The sequence below is a fragment of the Ursus americanus genome, chromosome 28, assembly GCF_024610735.1.
Source record: "Ursus americanus isolate L20-20 chromosome 28, mUrsAme1.1.p, whole genome shotgun sequence".
In the NCBI taxonomy this organism is placed as follows: Eukaryota; Metazoa; Chordata; class Mammalia; order Carnivora; family Ursidae; genus Ursus; species Ursus americanus.
In genome coordinates this window covers 18,120,905-18,148,232 of record NC_142154.1, presented here as the reverse complement: position 1 = coordinate 18,148,232, position 27,328 = coordinate 18,120,905, and the positions used below count along the sequence as shown (strand labels likewise).

The window sequence follows — 27,328 nt, the reverse complement described above, 5'->3', positions numbered from 1 at the left end:
CATGGGACAGATGTGCCTTGTATGCAAATATTCCTCAATGCACAAATCTAGGCTCTTTGGAGCAGGGGAGAGATGGGCAGATAAGCTCTCCTCATCCTCTCCAGCAGTACGGTCTATTCATACCACAGACCTCTTCCGTGCTGTTAAGCAAATCCGTAAATGAAACAAGATTTGAAGTGGCCACATTCTTTGCTCTCCCAACTCTTTGCATCCTAAGAGGGTTGCCAGATTTAGCAAATAAAACTACAGGACACTCAGTTAAATTTGCATTTTTGAAAGACAATGAAAGACTTTTTTAGCATAAGCATATCCCAAGTAATGTTTGGGATATGCTTATGCTAAAAAAGTCTTTCATTATTTGGGATATGCTTATGCTAAAAAAGTCTTCTTTGCTTATTTGAACTTCCGATCTAGCTGAGTGCCATGCAGGTTATGTGGAAACCCTCCTCCCTTCTCACAGGGCACCACGGATGAGGGTAACAATTACTGGAATTGTCCGTCCATGGTGCAGAGGAGAAGGGAGAAGGAAAGCTGATCACCTTACCCAGCAGCCCTGGAAATAGAGTGGTGTGATCCTGAAGGTGAGATGGATGGGCTTCTGCTTACTGGTGAGGAGCAAACTCATCAGGAAGCCTCTGCCTTCTGCCATCTTGTCTAGGGATCTCCTGAGCCAGAGTGCACCCTGTGCCCCCTACCTAACACTCTGCTTATAGACAAGGCACTCAACTAGCTGTCAAAGGGCACCCTTTTGGGGAGACTGTGCTCAAGGGAAGAAGTGCTCTCCCCAAACCCAGTGGTCCTTCTTCCTGAATCCATGGTTTCCCTGTTCTTCACCATGACCCTGTTGCTAGTCCCTTCCCTTTGGCTGAGAGAGAGAGAGGAGTTTTGATAGGTTTGCTATAGCTGAGCTTTTCAGATAGAAAAACTGGTTTCATTAAAATGACTTTACATTAAAAACAAACAAACAAGCAAACCCAATGGTGTTTCTGGATGCCTGTCTGTTCCTGAGGGGCAGGCTGGCTTTCTCAGAACCGGTAGGCACAAACCATACAAGTCACTGGACCAGTCATCTCCTGAAGTGTGGATCCAGTGGGGAAATTCCAAGTTGGATCTGTACCTCACACCTTGCACCAGCATAAATTCCAAACAGATCAAAAATTTAACCATGAAAAATGGAAGTTTTCAAATTCTCTCACGTAGGAAAAAGCCTCTCTACACATGGGGTGTTGATAGTCTATGAAGTGAAATCCGGATGCCAAAAAGAAAAGATTGATAAATTTGAGTATGTTGTAAAGAAAAAGGCAAAGCCCTCATATAAGCAAAGTCAAAGGCAAAAGCACAAACTGGAGAAAACCTGACAAGTCATATCATAGAACTGGAGCTAATCTCCCTCGTGTTTCAAGAGTTCTTGGAAGTGTGAGAAAAATGACCAGTAATACAAGAGAAAAATACGCAGAGCACATGCGCAGTTGATAGGCAAGATACTACCCACGGCTTTTAAACGTGATAAGATGTTCTGCCTTAGTCATCATAAGACATACGTGCATATGAAAACCAAGTGAGATACCATTTCTGATGGTATCTCATCAGATGGGCAAAATCCATGTTCTGTCATATGGCTGGAGAAACACACAAGCTCATCTGGTAGGAACACGGGTTGGTTGATCCTCTTGGAAGGGAATCTGGCAATGCTTATAGAAATTACAGATGCGCTTCCACTCAGCGATCCCACTTGAGGACTGTGTCCCACTGATTTCCTTGCATGTGTGCAAAATGACGTACTCTGCGACATTGCACACAACTGCATACACCCACATGTTTATCAGAACATGTTATTTGAATTCTGGTGAATTCGTACAGCCAAACTTTATGTACATATGAAAAAGAATGAGGCAGGTTCTCATGACTAGCATAGAAAGCTCTTCCAAGTTTCTTACCAGGGCACAAAAATCAAGGTGCAAAACAGGATAGATATAGTAATCTGTTGGGTAAAAACAGGGGAAATGAGACTACATGTTCATATGTGCTTATATACCCATAAAGAAGTTCTGGAGGGATACATGAGAAACTAAGACCGTGGGATGCCCACGGAGGGCAGGTAAAGAACCAGGCCTATGAATGGAGGGGGGAGGAAGGAAGAAAGTCTTTTCTTGCCTGACCTTTCTATGTGCTCTAGGTTTTAAGCCCTGTGAATGTACTCCCACCTGAAAAAGTAGTTCAGACAACGCCAATGATTCTCGTAATATCTCAAGGTTCTCTCAACTTCTCTCTGGGTGAATCAAGTCTTGGGTTAAACGTTCCAAGACTGCCCTTCCTCCCCGGAGGCCAAGAAAGACTGTAGGACTTCACCAAATATAGGTCCTGAGTGGCTATGACCATTCTCTACCTGTCTGTCCTGGAGTCAGTGCGGGGTCCCCATGGAAAGTCTGCATATCCAGACTCCACTCTTCCTGATGAGTCCATGTGAACACACCGTTTCGATCTAATAATCCCCCAAGAAATGTCAGCTGGTGGCTTCCAGTGCCGGAGGGAGAACCTTCCAGAAGTGAAGGATGCAGCAGGGCACAACACCAGGGACAGAGTTAGACGGACCCCAAAGGACAGGTCAGAAGCTGTACCTGGCTCTGCTGGAGAGGGCACCAGATCCTGCCCCCACCAGGTGGCTTGCGCAATGTTTATGCGCCTCGTTGCTCAGTTGCCAAATAAACCTGAAAGATTCTGGAGCATTCGGCTGGCGACTGCCTGCAGTGGACACCGATCTAGGTCAGCTAGCTGTTTTACAGGCAGGAGACAGACAGGACTATTTAGACAGCTGTAAATCCTCTCTGAGTAAAAATCTTATTACCGTAGATGAAAAAGCACTTTGGGAGAAAAAAATCCAACAGCGTCCTAAAATAATATGCTGAGGTTGGGCGGCTTAAGTGAGCTTTCAAAAGGACTTTTAGCAGCAGCATCAAAAGCACCGATGAAATCAACACCCATTCTGCTTGGATCTGCTCTCTTGGAAGAGATTTCTGTATCTGGCTTCAAAAGTCAAGCCTGGAGCCTTGGAAAGAGACTTATGAATAATGATGGGGTGAAAGGTTTTCCTTAGTATGGGATCAGCTCGCATATTTCCCACGGAGTCTGGATTAGCTTTACAATCACGGTGGATTTGATAATGGCTTGTGGCCATGTTTGCATGCAGACCTGAAATCCAACCAAGGCCACTAAACAACTTCGTGTCACTGGCCACTGGGTTTGGAGTTGAGGTCTGGCAGGGTGGGGAGTCTTGGCCACAAGCTGGGACGCTTCTCTCCACCAGGGTCACGTGGCATTGGAGCCACAGTGCATGCGGGCTGGGGCAAGGCAAGGATGGGCACGGTGGCCAGAAAAGCACCTTTTCCACGTGGTCCTCCCCCTTTCCCAGCCAGGGCATCCCCAAGGGATGGTCAAGCAACACCTGACCGACATGGCCTGAAGTCATGCACAGACATTTTTTGCCACCTAGATCAGGGAGCCTGTCATTGAATGCTCCCCACCCCACCCCCACCTCTGAAAAGTAAAGACTTATTAGGTGCCTTGAAATATTCATAATAGCCATCCATTACTCCCATTTTCCAGATGAGGAAAGTGAGGTTTGGCAGGAGCTTGGGACTTTCACAAAGTCACAGAGCCAAACTTGTGTGGTTTCCCATGTAAACATGTGGTGCCAATACAGTGGGGAAGCAGCGAGCTCCCGGGATAGACGCAAGTAGGTGAGTCTGGACACGTGATTTGCAACTTCGTGGCTAGGGCAGGACTTTGGCTCCAAGAAAAGTGGGTTGCTGTCGAGCTCCATTTCAATAATGCATGGGATGGTCAGGCTGCCCTCCTTTAAATATTTATCCATCTGCTGCACTGCATAATTAGTAAGAAAGTGATACAGGATGTGCCCTCTTAAAGAGGTTATTAAACCTCACGGTTATGATCGTTTTCATCCCGTCGTTAGTTTCGAAAACCAGGCCTCCGGAGACGCGTTCCTCCTGCCCAGAGATGCAGCCCCGTTCCCTGAGCCCTCTCCACTCCTTCTCCACTGGGATTCTTTGGTTTCTGACCGTCACCTTGTCCTATAGTGCACGTGAGCTCGAGGGCGGGCCCAGAGGCTGAGACTGTGGGCTCTAGGTACTTAGCTTCTGCCAGTACTTTGCTGCCTTTCAGGCACGGTTACAGTCTCTCTTCTGCAAGGAGACCGGCCAGGTAAGACAGCCTCTGCCTGAGTCTCTCTTCTGGGGATCCCGGTGCTCAGAGACTGGATGGTCCTCTTGGCTGGAGGGTGCAGGCATAGGGCCTTATGAACGGGGAACCCTCCCTCCTGCCGAAGCCCTGAACTTGGCATTATCAGCCGCAAAGAGCAAAACCTGTGTGTGTCCACTCCCACTTTATAACCCCACAGAAACCCGATGGGACCGTACTGTTGATGGTGTCTAAACACAAGCGAGCGGCAAGGCTAGGCAGCCTCCCTTCTGCTTTGAAAGGGACCCTGAATCGATCGAAAAGCACCAGAGCTGTAAGGGGCCAGGGCCAGAGGGGCTGCCTGGTTCAGTCCCCCATACACACTGCGGGTGCTGACACATCAGTAGGTTACCTGCGGCCCCTGCTCTGTTCTGACGTCGAAGGGGTCTCCGACCGGACGCTTCTTGGCGTACTCCACGCTCCGCCTGACAAACTCGGTGTAGATCTGCTCCTCCACGAACACCCGGGAGGCGGCCGTGCAGCACTGACCTTGGTTGAAGAACACTCCCTGATGGGCGCACTCCACTGCCAAGTCCACTGGAGGGAGGGGGGCGGCAGGAGCGAGAGGAAGCGATTAAGTCGTTAGGGCAGGACTGGTGACAGCTGCAACGCTAATTGCCTGCACCAGAAAACAGGCCCCGGAATGGCCGCGTTTCAGAAATTAATTTTATTCCCGGCATTTCCAACAGAGAGGATGGGCAAAACGAGTGTGGGGTGAAGCCAGTCCCCCGACTGCAGGACTTTTTTACTCTGCTAAGGAGTGCAGAGAGTTGTTACATTCCCCGGTTCACCTGCTCCTGGACCCCTCGCCTCCCCCTTCTGGAGGACCCCCTTCTATAGACTAACCTTCTGTAGGTATCGATGAGACCAATTGGTAAGAGCTATTTCCACCTCTAGTTTCCTTCACTATCAAGTCCTATTAAATCAGCTTCTCTTGCTTTATTAAGTCTTATTAAGTAACATTAATTCCATGTGGGACGTACACCGGTTAAAAAACAAGCACTGATTCCGCCTGAGGAGGTCTGGATCTGAGCTAGAGAGCGGGCATCGAGTTCAAACTAGAAGGGTGCTTAGTAAGGAAAACCTCCGGGGCCGTGCTTCACGAAGAAGAATGCTCAGTGGGGTATCGCTTACAGCTCACCGTGTCATTTCTAGTGCTCCACGGCGAGCTAGCTTTTCTGCACCCCCACCCCCCTTCCAACAGGCACACTGCTGCTTCAAAAATGCAGCTTTCCTTAGCACGGAGTAAAAGCATGGCCCCTGGGGAGTCGGGGCAGGGGATCCAGACACCCAGCACCGCTCTTGAGCAGCTCCGAGGAATGCTGCCCTCCGCTCTGGAAACCGAGACATTGCTTTCGAGCAGGGTCTTCCATAGAAAGTCCCTGTTAGCGGCAGATAAAGCGTCATAAGGATTCGCACCGACCCGCACCGCCCCCTTCTCTGCACCAACTTAAAACTGCCCCTTCTCCAAAAGAACTAATTCGTTTCCTGCGCCCTGATGGGAGCCAGGGGTGGTGGCTGCCGTGGGGGGTGGGGGGATGGGGGCATGTTATCATTGACATCATGCGTGGATGCCAGTTATGTCAGGATTGGAATTTGTGGACTGGTGCTGCCCGGATGACGGCTCCGCGGGGTGTTTATGAGCCTTATAAAACCAACCCCTGAACAGGAGTTTTGTGTCTTAGCTGCAGTGTTCTTCACTGGTGGGGAGAGAGGATGAGCTGAGGTGGAGACCGGGCCCCCAGAGATGGTGGCACAAGAATGCAAAACAGGGGTCCTGGCTCTTTAGGACTGGAGTTTGGGACCCCAAATGTAGCAGCACTCAGAACTGCTCCATGTGATTCCAGAAACCAGTAGCAACACCAACGATGCTTCTACACGGGAGCAGCAGCTCAGGCAAAAAAAAGAGCAGTCTGTCTTTACGCCCAGCTTCCTTCTCCTTCCCTGAAGCTTGCTTCCTCCCCCGGCCACTCACTCTCCCATGGAAAGCCAGCTTCAAGGAGAGGAAGTGGTATCAGTCCTTTACGCCTTAGCAAGAAATTGTGCTAGGGTCATTTTTCTCAGGGATGTTTGCAGTGTGGAATGGAAAGCTTTGTTCTCCATGAAAGGAATTTCTGGCACCAGGGGGCAGGTGAGGGGGCTGCTCTAGAAGGTGCTTCAGGGTACCTCAGAAGTCATGCCTTCTGACGGCTGACCCTGTCAGCAGGTGAATGAATGCCCAATGTGGCCCCTTCTCCCTTCTTCTGGACATGGCAGCCAAGAGCAGCATATAGTTTCCATTGTGTCATGAAGCTCTAGCAAGACACAAAGCTGCCCTCAAACTGCTGGGCAGGGTTGCTTGCCCAGGAGGAGGTGGTTGAGAGAGAGGCAGGACCCAGACTAGGGAGATACATTTAAGGGTCCGCTGCCCCTGTCCTCTCATTTGTCAGGCCTGAGACAAAGAAGGAAGAAACATCTCAAGTTTCGGAGAGGAGAAAAGCACCATAGGAAATACTGACTGGGGTGGGGGGATGATCAATGCCTGTGAGTGGGGAGCACCTGCCCTGCTCCTTCCTCTCCTGGCCGGCTCCCGGCACGGGAGGCTCTGGAGAAGAACCTGGATCTGCTCCTCATGGCCCCAGCTCTGCAGGGACGGGGAATGCACACTTAATCATGAAGGGCAGAAACAGGCCCCCACAGGACACGTTTTTCTCCGAGGCAGCTTGCCGTGAGCAATAGAGCTGGTGTTTTGATTTTTATTTGTCTGCTTATGGCAGGACAACCCAAGGTGGACAAACACCGCCATTTTGTGTATATGTGTGTGTCTCTCTCTCAGTTGGTTCTGAGTTTGGGCGAGGAAGCCAGGAGAGGCTTATGGACCGTCTCAGCCCCAGCAACGCCCAGAAGGGGAAAGACTCACGGTCCGCGTCAGCGCACACGATACAGGGGTTCTTCCCCCCCAGCTCCAGCGTCACCCTCTTCAGATTGCTCCGAGAGGCGGCTTCTTTAACCAACTTTCCAACCTTTGGGATAAAAAACAGACCAAAGGAAACCTCAGATGCGGCCAGACCTGGCCTGAACGTTCTGGACAAGCCTAGGGCTCCCCTGCCTCTCTGTCCAGTTGCCTTAGGCCTCTAAGGCTGCTCCCCACGCCCCGGCCTCTCTCTGTCTCCTCATGGATCAGACCTTGACATCACTGGAATCCTTGGTCCGACTGCTCCACTTACAGGGGCGGAGTGGGAGCCTTTGGAAGGCCCAGCAATTCGCCCCCAGTCACACAGCTGGCTGGTGCCAGAGCCAGCTACTCCCTTGTCCTGGTGCCTGTCCCTCCTGGCAGCAGGCCGGTCCAGCTAGTCTGGTAAAGGGCTCGAGGGGGCCCAGGGGCAGCTGTTCTAGCGCTCGCTAGTGGGGGACGTGGTTCCGCGTGGCTCTCTGGTATAATCTGAGGGAACCTCCAAAATTATGGTGATAGGGAAGCTTCCCTTCAGGAGGAGAAGGAGCCAATTCTCTGGCAGCAGACTCAAGACTGCGGCTTCTCCAGGGGGAAGCGAGAGAATTGGTAGCTGTGCAGGAAAAGGACCCCTCACGTACCTGGAGGGGCTCTCCTATCATTCCACGCACTGCCAGAGGCGAGGCCTGCCCCATCACACAGTGAGCCCCACAGACTCAGAGCCGGGGAGACTCTCCGACCAAAGTGCCCATAGACGCTTAGAGCCAGACAGCTAGCAAGGGGCAGAGCTGGGCTCTTCTCGGGCTGAGGCTGTTTCCCCAAAGCTAAGGTGTGAGTGCATTTAAAAAATTGGCCAGCTCCCGGGTGATGGACTGAATGATGTTTGGAATAGTTCTACAGTGACAATGGACTGTCCCCAGAGAACAACAGAAGCAACACCAGTCTGCCACGGGCGGACGATTCCTTGTGGGGCTCAGGTGCACTGCTCTCAGAGCTGGGCACAGCAGGGGGACCAAGGCTGGGAAGGCACCCCCCCCTTCCAGACATGCCTGCCCGTTGAGCAACCCCTGGGACCACAGAGGCCACTTTCTTGTCCCCGAGGTTGGGTTCCCATTGAGAGCACCACCCCACTGGACCCATGGGCAGCCCTACGGACGCCTAGAGAAGAGGGTTCAGGCAGACGTCTCTGCAGAGAAGCTAGGCAGGGGCAGGAGAAGGGATGAGTCTGCTGTTGGGGTGAAGACAGCTCGGGCTCCTGGTTGGACTAAATTTGTGGGGAGATGGGGAAACCTGCTGCTTGGGAAGCATTTATTCCTTTCTTTCTCAAGCACAGAAGAGTATTAGAGATAATTCCACACACAAATGCGTGTCAGGGCAAAGGGGGAAAGTTTTCATCTCCCTTCCCCCCTGTGCCCCAGGACCTGCACAGAGGTGGCCATGGGAAGAATTCCTTGGGTATCCTTACGGACCGTTTCTATTTCTCTCCACACACACTTTCCTCGTGGGATCATTCTGTAGCTACTTTCCCACAGCTTACTTTTTTTTGGTGCCTCAACCACAGACGGCAGACGCTTTCATATTTTAATGGCTGTAACATCTCGTACAGAATGGATACAGTGTACTGGAAGACATGTCCTTGAGGGCTTGTGAGAACCTCTCTCTGACTCGTGGCTTTGAAATGGAATTTCTGAATCAGAAGTTGGACACTTTCAAATTTGGGATCCATACTACATCATGGCCTTTGGTCTTGGGACCGTTGGTCTCCCACAGTCTCAATTAGACCAGATTCCAATTTTTACCAATCTGACGGACACAAGAAGACTCCGACTTTCATTTGAATTTGCATTTTTCCCTGATGACCAATGAGCTAGCTCAAGCTCATTGGACATTTGGTGGTTCTCTTCTCTGAGTTACCCACTATCCCACCATTCAGTATGTGTGTGTGTGTGATTTTCTTTCATTGATTTTTAGGGATATAATGAATTTTAAGCCTTGGAGAGCTGCAGAAATTATGACTGCTCTTTTCCCAGCTTGCTATCTATCCTTTAACTTGGATTATGACGCTGTTTGTCCTATGGATGTTTCACATTTTTATTTTATCTTATCTACCAATCTTTTCTTCTAAGGCTTCTGAGTTCTATTAGATATTTATTTAGTTTGGAAACTGGACCAGTGACTTTATTTATTTGCTTTTTTTTTTTTTCCTGATCGCTATGCACTGAAACGTGGTCATACTTAAGTGTAAATAAATCATAGTTTAGCGGCTCAAAGGAAAAGTTCCCACGTCTCAGATCACACAGCGGCTGCCATGTTGGCTGACAGCCGGTGAGGACGGTTACCTCTGTGGACCCCGTAAAGGCGATCTTGCTGATCTGAGGGTGAGAAGAAATTGCTGCTCCCACCGTGGGCCCAAACCCTGGCACGATGTTGACCACTCCTGGAGGGAATCCGACCTGGATGGAAATTGAGGTGGCGTTCAGAGGAGAAGAATGGATCAGTGTCTATCACAGACCGCGCTCAGGCCGAGAGAGCCGGGGCTGTAGGTGTCCCCCTCACTGGGAAGCCAGGGCCAGCGTCATATAGCCACCCTAGAACCCAGACCCAGGTGGCCAGTGTGCGGGCTGGGCCAGGGTGAGGTGTTCATATGCCGTTCCTTCCAGGCAGCACCTCATAACCCAAAAGGGCCTCTGAGCAAAATGGCGGGAAGCCTCCACAGCTGAGCTCCCTTCTATGCGTGTGTGTGCGCGCGTGCGTGTGTGTGGGGGGTGGATCTGTCCACACGTATGTACTCTCAGGGAGAAGAGAGATACCTTGGTTACACCCTCCAAGGCTCAGAGACCCCTGCAAAATACCCTCTCCCTGAGCTTCAGCCCATTTTTTTAAACCTGTCCCATCAATGTTCCAAATGGCAACGCGGTATCACTCCCTCAAAGCTCCTGCTTGTTGAACCTGGGCCACACCCAGAGCTGGCATATCCAGAAGGTTGGGGACAATCACTTCTTTCACATTCACACCTCCTGCTTTGCACCTATGAGGACTCTTTATTCACCAAGAACCCCACAAATGAATGAGGTGGAGGGATGCAATTCAATGAACAATTAGTTAACTTACCATCTCATGCTATTAAAACACAATTTAGAAAAGGCAAGATTTTAGGACATGGTGTTCAAGAGTCTTTAGTTTCCTAGTTGCTGTGTGTTCACGCTTGTGATTTTAGAATCTGTCAGTCTCATTAATATAATGTAATCATATCCTACATCCCCAAAGGAAAGTGGGAAACAGGCCAATTCCTGGAGGCTGCAGACTTACTTCTAAGCAGTAAAGGTCCTGCTTCCCGATCGTATTAACCCAGCTGAGAAGTCAAATGAATGGATCTTTCCTCCCATCCCTCTTTCCTTCCTGTTTCTTTTTTAACCTCTTTGCAACACACAAGCTGGGCTCGGCAGGGCTGAAGCATATTGCCAGGTGTGTCTGGAAGGAGGTATTTCTTTGGGCCGCTGGTTTCCCAGCACAGTGGCTGCGGGATGGGACAGGACAATGGCCCGAGCGTGGAGCACTGGCGAGGAGGCTCGGATGAGTGAGCCCGGCTTGCGGCAGCCCCTCGGGCGGGTACTGCTGGCAAGATGTCCCCTCCAAGAGAACAACGGGCCATTTCCTACACCACAAATGCAAGGCCCGACGAACCTCCAAATACTTGGCTCCCTCTCAAGTGACCCTCTTGCAAATTCTCTAGACAAAACATTTGCTCCTAAACCATAGGCTTGAACCCATAATAAGAGTTAAGTATTCTCATTGGATCAGTGGGAGGAATGGAGTTTCTTCTAGCTCAGTGACCACAAGCAGGAGAAAGAGAGCACGGCTGCCAAGTGAAACACAGGGAGCCATTCCCTTCCCACTCGGTCGTGAGCGGGCGGGCACTGTCACGCACCGCTTGGCTCGACGGGGCAGCTTCATCTGGTGACGGCGGCCTGGTTCCTAGGAGTGGGAATGTTATCAACAGCACATAATGTTTTCTTTCTTTCTCAGGTGCCTTACCTCTTTGATCAGAGAGCCCAGATAAAGGGCAGTGAGGGGCGTCTGCTCCGCTGGCTTCACGACGACGGTGTTCCCACAGCAGAGAGCAGGCGCCAGCTTCCACACCAGCATCAGCAGAGGGAAATTCCACTAGGGACAGAGCACAGAGGAGCTTGGGGCCCGGATCCACCCCGCCGCCCTGTCCCGGAGGCCCAGCGACGTCTCCATGGAGGTTATTTGCTTTGCATGGTCCAGACTGGGGACGTCAGAGGTAATACAGAAGTGAGCACAGATCAGACCTGCCTTCCTGCCCCATGCTTCCTGAGCTACATTCTGGGACATTCTGGGAGATCTGAGTAAGTAGTCTTTGCAAAGAGGATTCTGCTGCAGGTGCACTACCTTCTCCTCCTGGAGGTTTATAATGCCATCAGCCTGTTAAATGATCTGAAAAATACTGCAGGAATGAGGCCCGCCTCTCCGAAACTCAGATGTCTCAGGATCTTTTTCTCTTCTTACAGAATACATAACTAAACTCCCACTGGATTGCTGTTTGGTGAAATTCATGTTGGGAAAGTGTTTCTTGTCATCTTTCAACTTCTGAGGCAAGGATACTGAAATCACTGTAACAAGAAGCCTAACAAGAGGTAACAGCCACTGTGCATTCGCTCTGTTCCAGGTGCTGTTCCAGCCACTTCACAAAAACTTAACTCATTTGATCCCTACCAACCTATATGAGATAGTCCTCTTATTACCCCCATTTACAGATGAGGCACAGAAGGGAGAGGTTACTTGCCCAAGGTCACAAGCTAGGAGATAAAGGCCAGGATTCACAGCCAGACTTGTGTCCTCTCCTACCCTCCCCCTCTGAGTATCATCTTTGATGAGGCAAAATGAAACCAAGCATCTCCAAGAGAGCAGGTAGCTTGATTCTAGCTGTCCCTCAACCACCCCCATCCCAAAGGAATCCCTTTGGCTCCTTATGTTCAAAGGATGCCAGACAGAAGAGCTCCCTGCAAAGCTACACGCATGGGACCAGCTGAAGGTGGCGAACTCGTGGTCTGGCCACTATAATTTCTCTCCCAGCTTTGTCTGGAATTCCTACCACTAGGCAACAAACAGAAGATCCCAGTTCCCAAGGGCCAATATGCTCTGTTAAATGATGGCAGGCATTGTTTTGGGGTACCCCCCACTAATGCCTGGGGTTCCCTCTTCTTCCTGGACCCCCACTCCATAGCACACAAATGCCATCGTCTCTCCTGTCCGACAAGCAAATCCATACCTTCCCTTAGCTTTTGCCACTTCCAGCAGTTCCCTCTCTCCCCTCGAAGCTTCTGAGAAGAGCTGTGCCCACATGCTTAGGTCCCTTTTTGTAAGTCCCAGCAATGAGGCTTCCACTGTACCCCAAACTCCAGACACCGCTGTTGGTGAGCAAATCTAACAGCTGTGCTTCTGTCTTTTTGAATTTCTACGAAGGAGAGGACCCTATTGACCACAGTCTTTTTCTGGAAATGTATTCCATTTCTGGAATGCCCCGGACCCTAACTGCTCAGACTTCTCAGTGGGATCCCCTAAGAGTCTACAGGATTTGGCCCCTGGCCCTCTTCTTTTCTCACTCTGCATCCCTCTCTGGATGACCCCCTCTCAACTCGATGGGCAGAAACACCTCTGTCCTGACCACTGCACGTGGGTAGCTCCAGCCCTCACCTCTCTCGAGCCCTTGACCCAAATATGCAAATGACTGATGGGACCCTTTGCTTGGCTCTTCCACTGCCCCTCTACGACATCTTCCCAGCATGACCTCCATCTGTCACGGCACTCCACCCTAACCCACTTCTCCCCCAGTCTTCCTCAAATCACCCAGCAACACCATCCACCCAGTTCTGGCCAGGACTCACCCCCAACCTCTGACTAGACACTAAACTCCACCAACTCGACCTCCTCAGGAGCTTTCAAACCCATGCTTCTGCTTGGTCTTCAAACAGTTCCTGTCTTAATCATTTTTCTTGGCGGGGCTTCCTTCCTCGGCCTTTTAACTGACCTGCAAATTCCTCAGGGGCAAAGGCTGGGCCCTTTTCCTTCATGTCTTCAGTACCTGGCACCCTGGCGCCGTGCCTGGCACACGGCGGGCTCTCCACTGTTGGTGGAGGGACACATCTTCCTTGTCTCCACAGAGCACAATTTCAATCCTCTCTCCATGTTGCCGCCTGTCTGCCCAGCCTCCCGCCCAGGTGTTCCAGTGGCCCGAGGCTTTCTCCAACAGACAGGCAGCATCACCGCATTCCCTGGCACTTGCCGGGCTCCCCACTGCCCAGTGATTAAAGTCCCAGGCCCTCGGCAGCCATGGCCCACTGGGTGCCCGGCCTGGACCACCGGACATGAGCTCCTCCTCTTCCTCACTTTGTCCCTATCTTAAGTGTGGCCTCACCAGCTTTCCTGCTATCCCCCCGCCTCCAAGTAACCCAGGCACCTCAACGTCCTCACTGGGGCCATTCCTACTGCTTAGAAGACCTATTTTCCTATTGAACGACTCATTCTCATCCTTCAAGGCCCTCTTAAAAGACCGCTGCCCTAGAGAAACTGGGCATTCCTGAGCCCTCTGGCTGGGGTCCACGGTGCCTTCTGTTGTGCTTCAGGAGTCAGACCCCTGAGGGCAGGCATGGGATCTAACCCATCCTGGTAACTCTCGAGCGCCCAGCCCCATGCCACAAAGCAAATGTTCAGTTAATGCCAGTGTGATCGAATCAGAAGACACCAGAAACTGGTTCCAGAGGCCACACGGGAGTAGGGCAGGATGTGCAAGGATCTATCTAGAAAAGTCACCATACTTACAGGAGTGATGGCCCCACACACACCTATGGGCTCATGCCTGGTAAAGCACACAACGTTGTCATCTGGAAGAGAGGTTATGTGGAGAACACTGGAATTAACCTCAGTCGAAGATTTTACGTCACAAAAAGACAAGAAAGAAAGCCAGAAGCGCACAAAGGTGTCAGCTCCAAGTCTTGTCTAGTCCACAAACAAGGGATCTTTAGCTCAATGTAATAAGTACAATTCCTTAGGAGAAATGAGCACAGGGCCACTTTCTTTTGCAACAGGAAGGGGGCCCGGGGGGGGGGGACATGTGGGGGGGCAGGGATGCTCTGGAGAGGCTACCTGGACCAATGAGAAGACAGAGCCCCCGAAAGTCCCCCAATGAGGCTGGGAGTCCAGCGTTGGCTCACCTGTGGGGATGGTCCTGCCCTGTATTTTGTCAGCCCACCCTGCAAAGTATCTGAGGGTTTTAATACAGCCCTCCAGGTCGATGAAAAAGGCGTGAAGGAACGGCTTCCCCGTGTCCATCGTTTCCAGGGTCTGCAGAAAAAAGACAACATCTGTGTCAGACGCAGTTTCCTGCTTCGCCATCAGGGGGTGAAAGCCAGGGGGTGGGGGGAGAAAGCACGGTCCTAGGACACGGCGTGTGCCATGTTCCGTGAGAAACATGGCAGAAAGCAAGCCACTGTGTCTCCTGTCAGACCCGTCTCAGACTGTCAAGGATTACTCTGCTTTCAAAACAGCTTAGTCGGGGGCGCGGGTGGGGGGGCTTGGCCAGGGCATGGGCGGGTGTCCCCGTGAAGGACAGCAGATGGAAGTCTGATCTGGAGCCTCCCTGGGAAGGAAGACACGGTGGCATTTGGTCTTCTGTCTGGAGCACAGCTGGGTGACCCGGCCACACGGGCTTGTGCCCTCCCAGGGAAGCTCTTGGGAGGTTAGCTGCCTTCGGGAAGGCTGGAGAGAGGGCTTGCGACCTCCACCAAAAGGGGGGGGATGCGGGTTCTTCCTTCCTGGCTGGGCTGACCAGCGTGGCTGTGGAAAGAGCGACGGGGCCCCGAAGGGTAGAGCTCCAAGTCTTGTCGCACAAAAGGCACCGTCCTCCCCAGCCAGGCTGCCCCAGCCGGATGCACGGTCGGAAGGGAGCAGGCTCGCCCTTGGTGGTGAGGGAGGTGATTACCCAGGGCGAGTGGGCAGCCACTCAATGGCAGGGATTCTTTTCTATTTCCAGCCCGGGGTTTAAGAGGACCCCTTTGTCCCTCAGACAAGCGGCCCCAGTAGAGCCCGGCGCTGAGACCGCCTGCCATCCATCTGGGCAGGAAGTGACCACCCGGCACATAGCCTGGGGCTGGATTCTCATTTTAGAGTCCATGTGGTGAGAGGGTGATTCACTGGGCAAGACAGGCCCTTCCACGTGCACCTGCATCGGCCTCATCTCTGACCTTGACACCTCAGCTGTCACTTCAAGGTGCCCACACCAAGGCTAACAGAGCCGGGTGACACCTAAGGTCATTCAGTGGGGCACTGGACTCGGGGCATCCAGCTTCCAGCCAGCGCAGTGGCCACGCCTTAGGCTGTTGCCACAGGACATCTGCGTCAGGGAAGACTGTCGAATGGCCACGCAGGGTCCTCGGGGCGACCCTCTCAGAACTTTGCTTCAGGGGGAGCCCAGCTCCTCAAAAGGAGTGACTGCTTCTCTCACTGAGCGGCAAGCCCCCAGATCCCCCTCTGGCTCAATTTCCTCATCTGTAAAATGAGAATAATAATAATGATAATCACAATAATAGTAGTGGCACTTGCCTCATGGGGCTGGGGTGAGGGCTAGGATTGGGCCTGCCCATAGGAAGTGCCAAGCGAACTGTTTCATGATGACATTAATAGCCGTCATGACTATGCTCGTCTTCCTTTTCGGCAATCCTTATTTGGGGACACCGAGGAGACTGGAGTGTGAGTTGATGAAGACGACAGGGCTGGTCTGGGTCTGGGATGGATCCCACCCCTGGAGGATGCTGCTCCGGGACCAAGTCAGACCAAGGTCACATCCAGTGCACTGCACTTTGGCTCCTACCGAGTGACATTCCAAGCTGAAACTTTTCTTTTTCCACGGGAAACCCAACCGTTGCCGAAAGGTCCAAGACCGGGCGACTCCAGACAACATCTGGAGACCTGTCAGTGGGACCAGGAGTTTATTCTTGGCCCTTTTCTTACTTCCTCTGGTTGGATAGCCTTCAGTTACTTAACCTCTCTGGGCCTCAGTGTCCTCATCTCTGAAATGGGATAATAAATGTGCCTGCAATAAGCCTGGTCCAAGGTGAGTATTCAGCAAGCATTGGCTGTCTTTCATTATTAACTTGGGCAAGTTTGCTTCCCAGAGTGACAGCAAGAATTTGCTAGGTTGGTTCTATGGGAAGTGTCCAAGAAAAACTGGGGTCATAATAGATTTAGACAGGAAATTCTTTTTAAACAAAAAAAGATTCACAAATGAGTGGATAGGGCTGGACCTGAGAAATCAAGTGTTAGCTACTGACTGGGACTTTTAAACAGTTATTGGGGCTGGACCGTGAGTAAACCACAGCTGCTCCCGAGTTTACTTCCCTTGACATTTTACGAGAAAAAATATGCCTTCTGAAAAATTAATGCACTGTAACCTTCAGATAGGAAAGAGTGAAGAAAAGGGCCTAGGGAACCTGCCCCGAGACTCGGTCAGTGTGCCAAAAGCTTAAAATGAGGAGGCCCAGAAACGGGGCTGGGGTTGAAAAGAGAGTAAACAGGGAGGGCCCCAATTTGGGACCTTCCAGAAAGAGCACCCACAGAGCCAGAGTCTGGCCCCCAGGTGCCTCAGGAAGGAGGAGAAAGCTGGGGCTGCCGGATCCCCCACATCTGTTCCTAAACATCGAACACAGAAGTAAATACGTAGCTCTGTCAAAACCACTGAGTCGGCAAGAGAACGTGATAGGAAGAAGCACTTTGCTGCATGAAAATGCAGGAAAACCATATCGAGGTGGAGGGTGACGGTGCTTTCCTATGATGTGGTCCTGGTTTGAAAAGCCATATTGGCCAGTCATTCTCTTGTTCCTTTCATGATGCGGCAAAGAGCTGGATCTTATTTCTCGTGGGCAGCAAGGTCCCGACGGCAAGAAGCAACTCGCTCCCGCTACGATCGCAGCACAGTCCTGCCAGGACCGTGGGGCGGGCTGAAGGCAGGGGTGGCTACGTAGCCACTGCTCCCGCAGCTGATACTGACACTTGAGGACAGGGTGGGGAGGGGTGCCCAGGGCACATCCTCTCCCGCCTGCTCTGAGTCCCCACGGACATTGCAGACTGATGAGCTCATGCTGGGTGAAAACAGAAATGTTTTTGAAAAAGCCAGTCTGGCAGCTTGAGAGTTGAGGCTGGCTTTCGTTGCAGGAAGAAACCAGAGACTCCACGGACAGAAACGTTGACCCTGAGAGGGAGACACCCTCACCCGGACTGGGGGCAAGCACGCCAGGCCCGGCTGGCGGGGTGGGAAGGAAGGAGAGTTGAGCTCTGTGCAGACGCACCCTTGGGGCCACGCAGCGAAGAGCGGCAGCCCAGATACAGAGATCCCCCAGTCTCTAGCCCCAAAACACACAGTTGGGCACAAAAACGATTTTGGCGTCCTGGATGACGCAGTGTCCACGAAGGAGTTACTCTACTGCTCGGCCCAGACATCCAAGCAAGAGAGGAAAGAACCATTTGTTCAAATAGGAGGCTGAAAAGGAGATTTACTCCCCCACCAACTGGGCCTCGAGGTTTGGAGCAACTTCTAAACAGGAGTCTGAGAGCCGTGGGAGGGCAGCGTGTGTAGGTTGGGAAGGACCTCAAGGCAGGAGGCGGCCCTGAGATTTCCTCTGCTTGCTCACTGTAAGACCGGAGGAAGGTCTTGGGATCCCTGTAAATAATGCATTTACAGCCTGTCTGTGTCTTTGCAGCCTAGTCTGATGGGAGCGACCCAACCTCGTGGTGCGGGCCGAATTCACACGCCTATGTTGCAGCAGGGGAATTAAGGTGCCTAGAAATTACCGGCCAGGGGGTCATGCAGCTGGGCATGCGCACTATTATGAGGACTGCTGTTCCTAATAACAACTATCATCTATTTAGTGCTGACTGCATGCCAGGGACTCTGCTAAGGATTTTAAATGGATCATTCTCGCTGAATACCATTATTATTGGTATCTCCCATAAAGAAATACATGCTCAGAGAAGTAAAGCAAGTTGTCCAACGTCACACAACTAGTAAGTGGCAGAGCTGGGATTTGAACTGAAGTCTTTCATAGCCTGAGGGTTCCCATAACCAGGTTACCCTGCACTCACCATCACTCTGCACATGCTTACCCAGTTCAGGGGTGAAACAGGGGTGATTTTTAGGTTCTATGGGACCAATGTTTTCTATGTTAAGGAGTGGCATCTATTTAAATAAGTATTCAAAAAAATATACCAGCACAGATCTTGTCACCTAGGATGACGTTCAACTTATCAGTAAAAGAGATTTCATATTAGAAAAAAAAGGTTAATTTCAGAAATGTACAGGTAGGACCAGGCTTATCTGGTGGCCCGTGACCGTCTTGAGTCTGGGAACCATGGACACAACTGAACTTCCTCCGGGCAACTGCTTGGTCAAGAACATGAAGTGCAGGGTGGGGAGAGGGGCGCAAAAGTCTGACTTCAAAATGGAAAGGGTTTTGAGCTGGACCGTGTGGACACATGCCTACTGCCAGAGAGCTGGCTCTACCTCAAATGTCCTGACACACATAGCGCCACACAAAACCAGCACCCTGGGTCTCCCCCAAGCCCCGCGGGGGCCAGACGGTCCCACACTCGCCCGCCCATGAGCGTGTACTCACAGCCAGGACGGCGCGGTCCCTCTCCACAAGGTCAGCCAACTGATGCAGCAGCCAGCCACGGCCCAGGGCGTCCAGGCGGCGCCAGGGCGAGCCCCTCTGGAAGGCGGCGTGTGCGGCCTCCACGGCCTTGTCCACGTCGGGCTGAGCGGCCAAAAACCAGAGAGAGTGGGTCACCTTCTGTCACGTTTTGGGAGAGCTCAGCCCTCAGCTACAGCGAACAGCAGAGACCCGCGTCCCTCACGCAGCAGAGGAAGGGGGGTGGGTGGGGGTCAGTCGGAAGGTGGCCCCTAGGTTCGAGATCACTGGACACCCCCGTTTGGGACTTTCAAGTGACTTTTTCCTTCTTTACGTCTTGGGTCTTTTTCAAGATTTCTACAATGGCCAAGTATGAACTTTCTTTCTGATTATAAAAGCGTTTTAAAATAGTTTATAAGACTACCGACCTTAATTATTTTTCTTGGTGACCCGAGTAGGAAAAGATTTTCCACTTGCTCGCTCAGTTTGGACACACACACACTCCCACAGCTCATCAGTTAGGTGGGAAATGTCTGTCTTGGCATTTTATTCAAGCTGAGGACTGTGGTCCTATAGTGAGAATGGGGCAGGAGTGCTTCTCGGGATCTCGGAACTGACCACATCGGAAAAGTCCACAGACAGGGAGGTTCTGGAACTTTTCTCTTTCTTCAGCCTCACCTCCAACCCCACCCCCTACCCCCCTGCCTGGGGGCAGAAGTGTTGCACCATTCCCTGGGCAAGGAACTAGATTTTCTGTGCACCCATAGAAGAATTACAATGGAAACTTCTTCTTAAAAGGAAAGAAGTACGAGCTTTTTAGAGCTATTTAATGTCACCCATTCTTATTGATGGAAAATGAATTCAAGGCTCTGGTTGCTGACGAGCAATGGCTCATCCCCCAGGCCCCTCTGAGCCTCAGTTCCCTAGGGGAGTACAACAGGCAGGGGCTGCCCGATGCAGTCAAGAGGGACACTCCACCAAGAGTCTGTGTCTCCAAAGCATGCTTGGAGGCAAGCGAGTTTTGGTAAAGCAGATACTAGGACTTTGAATTCCTTATCCCAGGCTCTGGGGTGCAGGCCAGGGCCTCTCCAGCTGCAGGGGACAGGACAGCGTCTGTGTCTAGGTGCTCAGAGCAGTCCCCCAGAGCCTGGGGCAGGGATCTCACTCTCCTCTTTGATACCTGGGTACTGCACCTGGGAATCACCCACTGGGAATCCTGCTCCACAGGATGCCCCCCACACCCCGGCTGCCCCACGTCCTCACGTCATACAAAGATGAGCTCCTTGATGCTATTATCTTTGTAAACAGAGCTTAGCTTGAGGCATTACGCATGGGAGGGTCTGGACGGGTAGAACCACTGTGTTTCCTGCCTGTCCCAGAACTCACTGGTGGGATCCAAGTCGAGCCTATTTGCGACACGTCTTTCCCCCTATCCACATTCATCGTGACCCCTACACGTATAAGAACATCAGATGATTACTCTAGTGGTGGAGGAGAGGTTTGAATTTCCCTTGCCTTCTTAGAAAAGCTTTACCTTCAACCTTTCCTCTAATGGCACATATATTTAAAAGATACTTTCCGGCTTTGAAATGTACCAAGGACACATCCAGAAGTCCTTTATATACATAACTACATATATGGTCATAAAGACTATAGCTTTCCGTGATCATTTTAGGTTCTGGTAGAAAGGAAATCTGGTGATTGCGTGATGTTATTACCCCTGCATGACTTGGTTAGCAAGTCTTTTTCCCTTCAAGCCTTTCTCTTTCAAGTGTCTCCTGCCAGAATGCTGCAGTTGGTGAAACACACCAGCCGGAAATGCTTTCTGGAAAGAGGGTTTCATGCCTCCAGGTTCAAATCATTGATAAAAACCTTTCCTTTAGCCACGTGACGAGGATAGCTGAGGTCATCCTTATAGATGGGGAAACATCTATCAAAGGAGAGTGACTCTCTGCAGTGGATTGTCCCTAATTGATCCCATTCTGGGCCATGTGTGTGAGAAGCAGCTAACTCAGGTCCCACCCCGAGCACGGGCCAGGTCTGTCTTATAGCTAAGCCATACCGCCTCCTTATCCTCTAGTTATCTGTAATTTAATTACTTGGGGGGTGAGAGTGGGGGTGGGGGAAGCACTCACCTTATCTCCTTCTTCTACTTCACATATTTTTTCTAGAGTTGAAGGATTATATGTGGCAAACTTTTTTCCACTCTTGGATTCATGCCATTCATTGTTGATGAATATCTAACCAGGAAAGGAAGTTGTAATGCATTAGGGCTTAAATCAAAATCATATCATTCCAACATGCTGAGGACCTTAGGTAACGTCTTGTCCTCCCCCACCCTCTGCCTCCCCCCCCACGCTGCACCCCCCCCCCCCCACTCTTTTACAGATGGGACCTAGAGGGGAGATGGAGTCAGATGCCCAACCAGGAAAATACTCAGAATTAGAATCCAAGTCTCCTGACTTCTAATACCTTTTCAGAGAATTACTTTTCGTCCTAATGAAACTAAAGTCATTTAGAATTTTTCTAAACATCTTGTCTCTTTTTATTTATTTAAAAGATTTTATTTATTCATTTGACCGAGAGAGAGAGAGAGAGAGAGAGAGAGCACAAACAGGGGGAAGGGGCAGAGGGAGAAGCAGGCTTCCCGCTGAACAGAGATCCCCACACAGGGCTAGATCCCAGGACCCTGGGATCATGACTTGAGCCAAAGGCAGACACCTAAGGGACTGAGCCATTTAAATTATTAACATGGATTCATGGAGGAAGAGTCGAGTTGAATAGTTAAAGGGTATAAGTTAAATCCTACTCCCTCATCAAGTTTGGGGGGAAGATTAAATAGGTTTATACATATAAAGTGCCAAGGGATCGCCTGCCCTTGAAGGGCAGGTCAGCAGTCAGCATTCCTTTCTGCCTCCTCCCTGTTGAAACCCTCAGCCAGACTGCCAAGGAACTGGCTTTCTACAAGGATCTTGCTATCACCCTTAATCTTTGTTGGTATATATCGGTACTCCTCCCCCATTCTCTTTAAAATGCCTATTTTCATGTTGGTTTTAATAAAAGCCCGTGTTGGAACACAAAAATAGATATCTGGGCTGGGAAATGTTCTGGTTGTATGAACAGATGTAACAAATAACCATTTATATCTAGAACCAAAGAATTAACCCAAAAAATCACTTCGTTCAGAGCCTCAATTATCTAGAACACGGCTGAGAAAAAGGACGTTAAAAATAAAAGACATCATGAGAGAACTAAGAGGAATTCACAGAGTTCCCACACTGAAAGGTGTGTACTATTTACTCTTAGTTTACTCTAACCCCTAACTGCTTTAAAAAAAGCACCGCATTCAAAGAGAGGGCCTTGGAAAAGAACCAGGAACAGAGGTGACAGGTAATACACAAACACGTTCTAAAAACATGGAGGTCCCGACTCCCCGGAGAGACAGATGACCTCCCGCTGTACCAGCACGGGACAGGCTGGTCATCACAGCCCATCATGGTGTCACACAGACCCCAGTAACAGACATGAGTAAGATGCTTTAGAAGCACTTCCATCAAACAAGATGCCATCAATAATTTCTAAGTACAGACCTAGCTCATCGAATTCCATTTCTGTATCTATAGGCGTATCTTTTGCCTCTCTTTGAGTCATTTAAAAGAATCGTGTCCATCCGAGGGCTAATTGCAATTACTGTGAATTTTATTCATTTGGAACACTTGACTCCCCAGTGATGATAGGTGAGAGGGGAAACATCTCATCCAGAGTGCGGCTTGGTTACGATCTCTGTCCTGGGCTGTCCTGTAAAAACTCCAAAGCTCACCGGGAAAGAAACTGGCTCTGGGAAGTTGCTGGGGGAGACCGCTTTGATCACTCTCCCTGGAAAGCGGGGAAGTCTCAGTCTGGCGGGGGCAAAGCATGGAAGGCCAGCTCTTGCGGGGCAGGTGGACAGAGGCACCCTGTCCACCGTGTGGAATTCAGAGCTGAGAGCATCCCTTGCCTCTAGGATGTGCCCATCTGACTTCTGGAAGCTCAGCGCCTTCAACATGAGGCCAGGCCCCCAGGGAAGCACGTGGAATAGGCCAGGCTACAATTACAGGTTTATTCTTCCAACTGAAACCAAATCCAAGAGTTCACTCTTGCCATCCAGCAAGCAATCACTCGGTAACAGCGAGAAATTAATAAGCGGAGAAGAGAGGTTCAGTTAGCATGGGGAGGGAAGTGCAGCCAGAGAGAGAGGCCCATTTGTTGGAAGATGAAATTTCGTGGGTTAGAAAATACAGACCATCAGTGAAAACTGCTGAATCTAGATCCTTCCTGGTGTCAATTCCAAGGGAGAGGGAAAGTGAGAAGATGGTAGAAGAGAATATAAATAAGGAGGATGGAAACAGATTGCAACGATCAGATGTCCGTTATACTTCATCTCTAAGCATGTTCCTCCAAAAAAAAAAAAAAAAAAAAAGACTTGGTCCGTCATGACATTGATCCGAAGTCCCTCGTAACCAGCAACTTAAAAAAAACAGACTCCTCAACTCGGACCATATTTTCCCATCGCGAGGTTGCCAATTTAGCAAAAAATTTTTTGTATACTACACTAGTAAGTAATCTCGCAAGTGGTTTCTACTGTTGATTTTCTCTCCACTAAAATAAAACAAAAACACAAATAAAGAAGGGGTCAGTGTGGCCTACTGATTATGCTGCCTGTGCCGTTTTGAGCCCCAAATCAGGATAATGTGTCCAGAAAAAAAAAAATTATCCTCCTCGGCTTGTGAACTGGTATCAGATAAACCTTACAGAGGTATAAAAATTAGGTTCCGGGATTCACATTTTACTGAAGGAGCGGAATGGCCTGTCATCCGGGCTGAGCCCAAAAACCACAGCTGCTCTGAGGAGCAGGGAGCCCTGGGGTGGAGGTGAAGTTGGTGACCACGCAAGTGAGGTCTGCTGATGCCATTTACAGGAACTTCCACCGGACTTCAGTGAAACCCAAAGGGGTTATGCTTTCAGAACCGGAGACTGGAGCTAATTGGAGCTTTTATCAAGGAGATTAGAAAAACGGGTGTTTGAGTGAACCAGAAACTCTTAAAGACGATCTCTGTTACTGGAAGACATTTTCTAAGGAAAGGAAAGGACCCCCCCTAAAGTGAAAGAGGTTGCTATCCTCTGAGATATGGGGGTGGGGGATGCCAAAGGGGATCCTTCCCCTCCCCCACCACCGGAGTCACATAGCGGAGCCCAAGGTTAAAATGTGAGAACAGGGGTGCCTGGGAGGCTCAGTCAATTAAGCTTCTGCCTTCGGCTCAAGTCATGATCTCAGGGTCCTGGGGTCCAGCCCGGATTTGGGCTCCCTACTCAGTGGGGAGCCTGCTTCTCCCTCTCCCGCTGCCCCTCCCCCCACCCATGCTCGCTTATTCTCTCTCTCTCTCTCTCTCATAAATAAATAAAATCTTTAAAAAAGGTGAGAACAAATGAAGTTGTGACAAGGTCGTCCTTCTGGAAACTGGACTTATCCTGGGAAATGGCACCCCCAAGGCTAGGGCTCAGACCCACCATTTCTGGCATGTCCTCCATTAGCAAGAAGCTCCATGAGTCAGGTTTGAAAACTAACAGGCCTTTATGGGCTCACCACTCCACCCCTCCCCACCGCCGGCCCTGGGCCTCGGATCCGCAGTTCTGGCTCTCCTGCTTCTTTCCTAGGCCCTGTCTGCTGCCTCTTCAGCCAGAGGCTCTCCTAAGCATCGCTGGCCGGGGCTGCTGTCCCTCAGCCACCACCACACAGGCTGCCTGGGCCCCACAGCTGCTAGGGGTAGGCCTCTGCGGTGGTCGGCCCGGGAGCAAGGACAGAGCACGGTGGAGGCCTCACCTTCCACAAGGAAGGAGGGTACAGTGGCCTGGTGTCAGGCCCTAGCAGCCGCCATGGCCCCGAAGCCCCTGAGCATCTCATCGCGTCTCGCCAGCCTTAATCACACAGCCAGTTCTGTTCCACTAAGAAGAAGAGGCTCCCAGCAAGACAACAGACACAGGTCGGTCTGTGAATCTGCTAAGGACCTCCTCTATATGCACTTGGGAAGGGCCATGAAGGATTGCAGAGAAAGAAGGAACTTTCCATAGGTGGCTGTATTGCTCTGATAGGATTCAGAAAGGTAGAAAGGCAAAAGACAATAACATAGTAATTTCTGGCTTCTGTAGCATTAAAAAAAAAAACCTTACAAAACAAAAATAAAACAAAGCTGCACCACCACCACCGACAGGCCGTCACCCACAGAGCAACGGTCTGAAAAGAGGTAGGTACTATCCCAACTGCTCCCAGAATTGGTGATGGAATTTTCGCTCTGAAGCTGATACCACTACGGAAATGACATTAAAAATAATCTCCAGCATTTATGGTGAAGTGTCTCTGTTGATTACGGAACCCTCTGAAAACAGTTAATTTAAATGTCATGTGATCAGAGGCAGAGCCGACATGAAGTGCCAAGAGACCAGAATCTGAAGGCCACACATAGTGGCCTGCAACTTTCTCCGCTTGATTAAAACTATTTGAGAGACATAATTGCTACTTTTGAAAGTAAAATTGATGGGGAAATTTTCTCAGTGCTGTGTCAGCTGGAGTTGGGGGGCGGGGAATGGATAAGATGCAAATTAAAAAAATAAAATTAAATTAAAAGGAGGGAAAGTTGGGGAAAGAGAAGCCAGCCGAGGCTTTCGGTCTGCGACCCTGCCGCGCTCCCGCTCCAGGCCCCAGACCACGGCCCCCAAATAGACTCCGAGGGTCCTCCCGCAGGACGCGCTCCCCGCAGCCCTCCGCAGCCTGGGCTCCAGGCCTCGCCATCTTCCTTTCTGCCCTAGGCAGGTGATCTCACCGCTTTGCCGATGCTCCAGCCTCCCAGCCCAGCGCAAAATAGCAGACTCCACCCGGCGCAGCGCGGTGGGGCCTGGAGGCCCCGGCTTCCCAGGCCCGGGTTCGGAGACCATCGGGAACGGATTCTCTGTCTGCCAACACCAGGGCCCCGGGGCCCCAGGGCACTTGCACCAATGATCACCTTCCTACTCCCCCTGGCTCTCCTGCTAAGCCAGGTAGGCCAAGCACGGAAGGTAGGACGCCCCTCCCGTGCTCGCCATGCCATGGTTCTGGAGTCTCCGAGTCGCGGCTCCCCAGTGCAGACCCAGCTCTCAGACCAGCTCTCGGTGTTCTCAGGCACCCTCTGACCCTCCCGAAGCCCGACCCGTTCAGCCCCGGAAACCGTGCCGCAGGGCCTGCGGGGAGACCAACGCGCCCGGGGCCCCGCGGCCCGCACCTCCGCTCGCCTTCCAAACGGGCCCTGAAAGGCACGTCGGGGCCGCGCCGGCGGCAGCCCGGAGCCGCGCGGCGGCTGCGCAGGCTCCCTCGCCAGGCTTGTAAGCTTCGAGTGCCGAGCCCCGCCGCCCGAGAGCCCGTCCGGGAGTGCAGAACGAGGAGTCCCCTTGGGGGTGCGCGGCGGACGCGCTCCCGCCCGGGATGTCCTGCGCCGCCAGACGCGGCTCCGAGAGGGTCGGACCCAGGCAGAGAGGCTCCGGTCACTGGAGCGCCGGGCGAACTCGGCCGAGGGCGCGCCGCCCGCAGCGCCCCGCACCCTCGGAGCGGAGCGGCTGGGCTCCACGCCTGCTGGCTCCTCGTCCCCGCCACTCCGGCCGGACAGCCCAGCGCGGAGCCAGGCGACCGTCGGGTGGGATGGGCGTCCGCCTCACCTTGGTGAACTTGACCTCCAGGTTGCGGACCGGGCGAGGCAGGGCAGGCGGCTTCCTGTCCGGCTGCCCGTTCTCCACGGCCCCGTTGGTGGTGGCCATGGCTCTTCTGCGCTCCCCGGCCCGAGGCGCCCGAGTCTGCGGCGCTGGCTCCGGCCTGGATGGTGCGCAGCCTGCTCGCGGGGTGACAGCTCCGCGCCGCTTTATGGAGCGACCCACGCCTCCCGCCCAAGGGGGCCGTCTAATTGGCTGCAGGACTGGAGGAAGGGAGGGCGGGCGAGAGGGGAGGGGGCCGGCCTGCCTCACCCCACCCCGCCCGCCGCCCTGCGGGAGCCCGGCCACCCCCCGCCAGGCCACCGCGCCGCGCGCTCCCCCGCCCCCGGAGGCTGCCCTTGGAGGAGCTCCCCCGAAGCGCCGCCGGGCCCCGGAAGTGCCAGGGCTCGGGCAGCGGGCCAGGGTAGGGAGCGGGGGCGCCGGGGCCACAGCGCCCAGATCTCTCCCCGAAGTCCGGCGAGCTCGCCCCGCCGCACCTGCCGCCCCCTGCCCGCCGCCGCTCCGCGCACTCGCCCGACTTTGGTCAGGGCGCTGCGCTCCGGGAATGCGCGCCTCCCTGCCGGGGACTCCAGCCGCTTCAGGGGTCGGGGCGCCCCGCGGGGCGGCCCCGCTTCGCAGCCCACGTGCCTGGGCCTAGAATCCGGCCTCCAGGTCCCAGCTCTCAGGACGG

At 52.1% G+C, this 27,328-nt stretch overlaps 1 protein-coding gene across 1 annotated transcript in view; it reads right to left on the bottom strand.

Moving 5' to 3' along the window:
• ALDH1A3 (aldehyde dehydrogenase 1 family member A3) overlaps positions 1 to 26,896 on the bottom strand; it is a 36,950-nt gene extending 10,054 nt beyond the window's left edge. Inside the window, exons 1-9 of the mRNA XM_045795385.2 lie at positions 26,608 to 26,896; positions 21,021 to 21,125; positions 18,871 to 19,011; positions 14,419 to 14,548; positions 14,027 to 14,088; positions 11,219 to 11,347; positions 9,523 to 9,636; positions 7,154 to 7,256; positions 4,607 to 4,791 (exon numbers count right to left, since the gene is read on the bottom strand). Coding sequence (XP_045651341.1) covers positions 4,607 to 4,791; positions 7,154 to 7,256; positions 9,523 to 9,636; positions 11,219 to 11,347; positions 14,027 to 14,088; positions 14,419 to 14,548; positions 18,871 to 19,011; positions 21,021 to 21,125; positions 26,608 to 26,706 — 1,068 coding nt within the window. The 5' untranslated portion in view covers positions 26,707 to 26,896. The remainder of the gene's footprint in view (positions 1 to 4,606; positions 4,792 to 7,153; positions 7,257 to 9,522; positions 9,637 to 11,218; positions 11,348 to 14,026; positions 14,089 to 14,418; positions 14,549 to 18,870; positions 19,012 to 21,020; positions 21,126 to 26,607) is intronic.
• Between the last annotated feature and the right edge of the window lie 432 nt (positions 26,897 to 27,328).